Here is a 7,505-nt window from a genome sequence, read left to right as displayed (position 1 = left end):
AATCCCATAAAATTCATCTTGTGCTAATCATAGACTCTTAGGGAAAAAGTCACAAATTCATAGTCTAAAATAATTCTAAGATTTTATGTGGATTCCAAACACGTAAAATCATATACTTAAACTCTTTGAACAAGATGTCCATCTTAGATTTATTTCACATCTGAGTCCCCACACTATGGTCTAAAGCGATCAACTCACATTTCTTTAATTAAAATAATATTCACCAAATATTATTTTAATTATTATTCATACTCTTAAAAAAAATTAATTCACAGAATAATGTTTACATAAAACACAATAAACAAATAAAAAAAATTCCGGGTTATTACACCCTTCCCACCTTAATATAATTTCGTCCTCGAAATTTTTCTTACTTAAACATCTCGGGATAATTCTCGTGCATGTCATCCTCCAGCTCCCAAGTAGCTTCTTCAACTACGCTATTGCTCCACATGACTTTAACTAGGGGTATCCTTTTAGTTCTCAACTCTTTGATTCCCCGTTCCACTATCTTAACTGGTTTAACTTCATAACTTAAGTCCGGTTGTAGCTCTAGCGGTTCGTAACTAAGCACATGGGACTGATCGGACGCATACTTTCTGAGCATGGAGCCATGAAACACATTGTGGGTACTAGCCAACGCGGGAGGTAGGGCTAAGCGATAAGCAACTGGTCGCATCCTCTCGAGTATCTCAAAAGGACCTACATATCTGGGACTTAAATTCCCTTTTTCCCCAAACTTCTTAACACCTTTTGTTGGCGAGACTTTCAAAAAGACTTTGTCTCCCATCTCGAACTCGATGTCCTGCCTTTTGACATTGGCATAACTCTATTGTCTACTCTGAGCTGTGAGCATATGCTTTCTTATTCTTTCTATAGCACTCGTAGCCTCAAGCACCAGTTCTGGCCCAGCTAGTTGCCTCTCTCCTCTCTCATCCCAATGTAAGGGTGAGCGACACTTCCTACCATAAAGCATCTCATATGGGGCCATTCCAATGGTTGTTTGGTAACTATTATTGTACGCAAATTCCATGTGGTACAAGTACTCCTTCCAAGAACCCTTGAATTCTAAGGCGCAGGCTCGCAGCATATCCTCTAGTGTCTGGATGGTTCTTTCTGACTACCCGTCTGTTTGCAGGTGAAAGGCTATGCTGACTTTCACCTTCATACCCATTGCCTCTTGCAAGCTTTCCCAAAAACCTGATGTGAACCTCGGGTCTCTGTCTAAAACTATAGATACGGGTACACCATGGAGTCTAATTATCTCTTTCATGTACAACCATGCAAATTGATCCATAGTGTACGTCATTTTCACCGGAATAAAATGAGATGACTTAGTAAGGCGGTCCACAACCACCCAAACTGCATCGTGACGCTCTGTAGTCACTGGTAGACCAACCACGAAGTTTATAGCGATATCTTCCCATTTCCATACTGGTATTGGTAACGGTTGTAGTAACCCACCACCGGATCTTTGGTGTTTTTCTTTCCCTTGTTGACAAACCAAGCACTTGGCTACGTATCCTGCTATGTCCCTCTTCATTCCCGGCCACCAATACATGGACTTAAGATCTTGGTACATCTTTGTTGTGCTAGGGTGCAACGAGTAAGGCGTTGTGTGTGCTTCTTCAAGAATCTTATCCTTGACCTCTTGGTCACTAGGCAAACAAACCCTGCCCTTGTACTTTCAAATCTAGCATTCCGACATTGTGAAGTTCCCATTATTCTCTTCTTGTAACAAGGCTTCTTGTTTAACCAGATTGTCATCCAATTTTTTGCTTTTCTTTAATCTCTTCCAAGAGATCTGATTGCAATGTGAGATTGGCTAACTTTCTTGTAACTATTTCTATCTCAGCTTTCACTATCTCTTTCTGTAACAAAGCTTTCCACCAACCCTAAAGTTGCAATGGTGCCATGACTTCGTCGGGTTAAGGTAGGGGTGGTAATTCATGCAAACGTGTCAGATTCGTGTCGACACGATTATGACACAACACGATTAAGGTAAACACGAACACGACACGATTATTAAAGGTGTCAAAAATACGAACACGACACGATTATTAAACGGGTTGACACGATTATTAAACGGGTCAACACGACACGAACACGATAACGATTATGACACGATTAATCATAATTATACGAAAAAAAATCATAAAACCTATGTAAAGTATTCGTGTTATCGTGTCTAACACGATTATGACATGACACGATTATTAAATGGGTCAACACGATTATGAAACGACACGATTAAGGTAAACACGAACACGACATGATTATTAAACGTGTCAAAAACTCAAACACGAACACGACATGATTATTAAACGTGTCGTGTTCGTTTTTACCATAATCGTGTCGTGTCGTGTCGTGTCATCGTGTCGTGACCCAAATTGCCACCCCTAGGTTAAGGCATCAGCCACCACATTAGCTTTTCCGGGATGATATAGTATCTCGCAATCATAATCTTTAACTAGCTCGAGACACCTCCTTTGCCTCATGTTTAACTCCTTCTGAGTGAAAAATTATTTAAGGCTTTTGTGGCCCGAGTATATTTCACATTTGTCCCCATAGAGATAATGTCTCCATATTTTTAAGGCAAAAATCACAGCTGCCAACTCTAAATCGTGTGTTGGATATCTTTGTTCATTTTCTTTTAGTTGTCTGGACGCGTAAGCCACCACTTTTCCGGTTTGCATTAGTACACATCCCAAAACCATCTTGGATGCATCGCAGTAGACTACAAACTTTTGTCACTTTCGGGTACACACAACATTGGAGCGGTAATTAATCTCTTCTTTAACTCCTGAAAACTTTGTTCGCATCTATTAGACCACACAAACTTCTTTTGTTTGCGAGTACGGTTTGTTAGTGGCATTGCCAATTTGGAGAATCCTTCCACGAATCTCTTGTAATAGCCGGCTAGACCAAGAAAACTTCTTACATCAGTGGCATTCTTTGGTTTTGGCCAATCCTTGACAGCCTCAACCTTAACTTGGTCCACTGATACTCCTTCCTTGGTTACTGTGTGGCCTAGAAATGTCACTTTCTTTACCCAAAACTCGCACTTCGTCAGCTTGGCATATAATTGTTGTTCTTTGAGCCTCTAAGCGTCTTTCTCAAATAATCCTCGTGATCCTCCTCTGTCTTCGAATAGATCAAAATATCGTCAATAAAGACAATTAAAAACTTGTCTAAATACTCCTTGAACACCCTGTTCATTAAATCCATGAATGTTGCAGGGGCATTTGTTAGACCAAATGACATTACTAAAAACTCATAATGTCCATACCGAGTCCTAAAAGCGGTTTTGAGTATATCATTTCCCTTTATCTTAAGCTGATGATATCCCGATCTCAAATCTATCTTAGAGAATATTGCTGCCCCTTGTAATTGGTCAAACAAATCGTCAATTCTAGGTAACGGATATTTGTTCTTTATCGTCACCTTGTTCAGTTCCCTATAGCCAATATGTGTGTGCAGCCGAACCCATGCATTTGTTCAGAAAATGCATTAAACTATATCTAAAAATAATTGAATAAAAACTATAGTCTAAATACCAAAATGTCTCACTTTAGCTTAAATTTATGTTGATGATTTTATGTGAATCCTTTCAACATAAAATCACCACTCTATTCCAATAAAATTCATCTTGTGCTAATCATAGACTCTTAGGGAAAAAGTCACAAATTCATAGTCTAAAATAATTCTAAGATTTTATGTGGATTCCAAACACGTAAAATCATATACTTAAACTCTTTGAACAAGATGTCCATCTTAGATTTATTTCACATCTGAGTCCCCACACTATGGTCTAAAGCGATCAACTCACATTTCTTTAATTAAAATAATATTCACCAAATATTATTTTAATTATTATTCATACTCTTAAAAAAAATTAATTCACAGAATAATGTTTACATAAAACACAATAAACAAATAAAAAAAATTCCGGGTTATTACACCCTTCCCACCTTAATATAATTTCGTCCTCGAAATTTTTCTTACTTAAACATCTCGGGATAATTCTCGCGCATGTCATCCTCCAGCTCCCAAGTAGCTTCTTCAACTGCGCTATTGCTCCACATGACTTTAACTAGGGGTATCCTTTTAGTTCTCAACTCTTTGATTCCCCGTTCCACTATCTTAACTGGTTTAACTTCATAACTTAAGTCTGGTTGTATCTCTAGCGGTTCGTAACTAAGCACATGGGACTGATTGGACGCATACTTTCTGAGCATGGAGACATGAAACACATTGTGGGTACTAGCCAATGTGGGAGGTAGGGCTAAGCGATAAGCAACTGGTCGCATCCTCTCGAGAATCTCAAAAGGACCTGCATATCTGGGACTTAAATTCCCTTTTTTCCCAAACTTCTTAACACCTTTTGTTGGCGAGACTTTCAAAATGACTTTGTCTCCCATCTCGAACTCGATTATAATGACGCAGGTCACACCGTCACATGTCACAATTTAGAGATGACCATGATTATAATGACGCATATTCTGGCAAGAGGAATGCTGGTTGATGGTAAGAGGAAAAGGGTAAAGGACAGAACCCCCCGCCAATGGAGAATCGACCAATAAGCCAGAATGCTGGGAGGCAACCTAAACAGCCCAATGTCTTTGACCAATTAGGTATGAGTGAGCAAAGACGTAGGGATGAAGATCTAAGGGATGTTCTCAATGATCGAAGAGAAAGACATGACGAGTATTTCCCCCCAGAATCGGTCGCTCCAGCAGTACCACATTTTGTACAGGCCCAGCTAGATACCTTAAATCAGGCCTTCCAACAACTGGAACCAGAAATCCCATATAGAATTTGATCGGAGAAAGGGCACCCCATTTGTGCATAGAATTGCTGTGGAAGAGACTCCGAGCAAGTTTAAAATTCCAGTCTTGCCCAACTTCACTGGATTGGAAGATCCGGTATCTCACGTTAACAAATTCGAGACACAAATGGACATCCAAAAGGTGTCAAACGATGCTTGGTGCAGAATTTTTCTGGCAAGTTTATCTTAAACTGCTTAGGAGTGGTTTTTCGAATTCCCCCTGGCCAGTATAGTTTCTTGGGAAACGTTCATAAAGGAGTTTTATGGATATTTCTAGGCTGGTCTAGTACATCTGACCGAGGCCAATCAGCTAGTCGAAATACGCCAAAAGGAAGGATAGACCCTGAAGGGGTATATTTAACGATTCATGCGAGCAGCTGCTGGGGCCAAGACGGTTGGGGATGAAGGAAAGATGATGGCTCTCACTACAAGGGCACAACACCACTCATCCCTTTGGAACATTTTATGAAAGAATGGAGTCAAGAGCACTCAAGAATTTATGGATTGAGTAGACATGTACATCAAGCTTGAGGAGGCCATCACTAATAAAGGAAAGTCTTCTACAAACGACCAGGGCGAGAAAGAAGATCCATCCAAAGCCGCCAATGGATTAAGGAAAACCAATGGCAATGACAAAAATAATGGGAAGAATGGGGGAACAAGGGCGAACCATGAGCAGAAAACGTCTGATAACAAGCACCCGAAACAGAACAGATACGTGCCGAGGTTTACCAATTACACATCCCTAGTAGATAGTAGAGCAGAGGTGTACTAGGCCAGTCACACTACTATTCCCTTTAGGCGACCAGCCCCAATCAAGAAAGATATATCCAAGAGAGACACTACCAAGTTTTGTCCTTTTCATAACAACTATGGCAACGATACCAATGAGTGCAACCAACTCAAGGATGAGATTGAGTTCCTTATTAGACATGGACATTTGAGGAGGTATGTGCGAGAAACTGGAGGTTCTCAGCAAGGGGCTCAATGAGGCAACGAGCAGGCACCCTAATGCTCGCCTCATTTACAGCCAGCTCTAGTTGATGTTACATTATTGACCATCTGTTGAGGACCACACACAGTAGGTGACAGTGGGAAGGCAAGAGAAAGGTATGCTAGAACCTTACGTCATGATCAGGATATTGAAATGCTGAACGTCAAGGAGAGAACTCCCAAAATAGCTCGAATAAAGGAGGAATCAATAACTTTCTCCGAGCTAGACGCTCAGCATGTTCGATTTCCCCATTCAGATCCTCTGGTAGTGGATATTCAGATTTCCAACATGATGGTCAAGCGAGTGTTGGTGGATACAGGAAGCTCGGTCAACATTTTGTATAAATCTTCACTGGAAAGGATGAAATTATCAGTGCATGATTTGGAACCATGCAACCAAACCATTTATGGTTTTTCCGGGGAAGGACTCGCGCCAACTGGGTCAATCAAGCTTTCAGTCACAGCAAGGATTGCACCTGTGAATAGGACAATACTTACTACTTTCATAGTAGTTGATTGTCTTTCTGCATATAATGCTGTGATTGGAAGGCCCATTCTCGTCGATCTACGGGCAGTGACCTTAGTATGGCATCTGGCCATGAAGTTTCCGACCGACGCAGGAATTGGATGCATGTTGGGAAACCAGTGAGAAGCACCAAAATGTTATAACTCCTCGATCACAAAAGCAAAAAGAGGCGGATCGGGAGAAAAAGTCGAGAAAAGGTTGCTGGTGACAAATGAAATACAAGCCCAATCAGGTGAATAGGTCACCAAATAGGGTGTTGCCCAAAGTGAGGATAGGGATTTAGATCCTCGCTTTTGGGATTTTGAAGAGAACGTTGGACCTGTGGAAGACCTCAAGGAGGTACAATTAGAAGAGGTAGATCCGACCAGGGTTGTGAAAGTCGATGAAAACTTAGAGACAATAACAAAAAAAAAAACTGGTGGAATTTTTGAAAGAACACCAGGAGGTGTTTTCCTGGTCGCATAAACATATGGTTAGGATAGACCCAGCGGTGATCAGCCATGTCTTAAATATAGACAAAAAATTTCCACTTGTGCAACAAAAAAGAAGGCTGCTCAACAAAGACAAATCGAAGGCCCTAAAAGAAGAAGTCGAGAAGCTGAAAGAGAATGGATTCATCAGCGTAGCGTTTTATCCATCTTGGGTCTCTAATCCTGTACTAGTTCCCAAGCTGAATGGCAAGTGGAGGACGGGCGTGGATTTCACAGACCTTAATAAAGCCTTCCCGAAGGATTGTTTCCCACTTCCAAGAATTGACCAGCTGATCGATGCTAAATCAGGGCATGAAATTTTATAATTCATGGATGCATACTCTGGATCTAATCAAATCAGTATGCATCCACCTGATGAAGATCACACTAGCTTTCGAACAGATACAGGACTTTACTGTTATAAAGTAATGCCCTTCGGTTTGAAAAACGTTGGTGCTACTAATCAACATTGTGTTCAAAGAGCTAATCGACATTAACATGGAAGTATATGTCGATGACATGCTAGTTAAGTCAAAGAATACCGAAGAACACATCAAGGACCTGCAAGAATGCTTCAACATCTTGAACAAATTTCAGATGAAGCTAAACCCTCTCAAGTGTTCCTTTGGTGTTGGATCAAGAAATTTTTTGGGATTCATAGTAAATTCACGAGGAATCAAAGCTAATC

The 7,505-nt window shown here is 40.6% G+C and overlaps 1 protein-coding gene across 1 annotated transcript; it reads right to left on the bottom strand.

Annotated features, from left to right (window-relative positions):
- Positions 1 to 370: 370 nt before the first annotated feature.
- Positions 371 to 790, bottom strand: LOC133792572 (uncharacterized). Its single transcript, XM_062230479.1, has one exon. The coding sequence runs from the start codon at positions 788 to 790 to the stop codon at positions 371 to 373; it is 420 nt and encodes a 139-aa protein (XP_062086463.1).
- Positions 791 to 7,505: the final 6,715 nt, after the last annotated feature.

Source organism: Humulus lupulus, chromosome 7 (genome assembly GCF_963169125.1).
Source record: "Humulus lupulus chromosome 7, drHumLupu1.1, whole genome shotgun sequence".
Classification (NCBI taxonomy): Eukaryota; Viridiplantae; Streptophyta; class Magnoliopsida; order Rosales; family Cannabaceae; genus Humulus; species Humulus lupulus.
Note: the sequence above shows the minus strand (reverse complement) of the source record. Positions and strands in the feature narration are given on the sequence as shown.

What these genes read in the sequence shown, in the direction of transcription:
- LOC133792572 (XM_062230479.1), bottom strand. Translation starts at nt 790, where the DNA reads ATGGGAGACAAAGTCTTTTTGAAAGTCTCGCCAACAAAAGGTGTTAAG.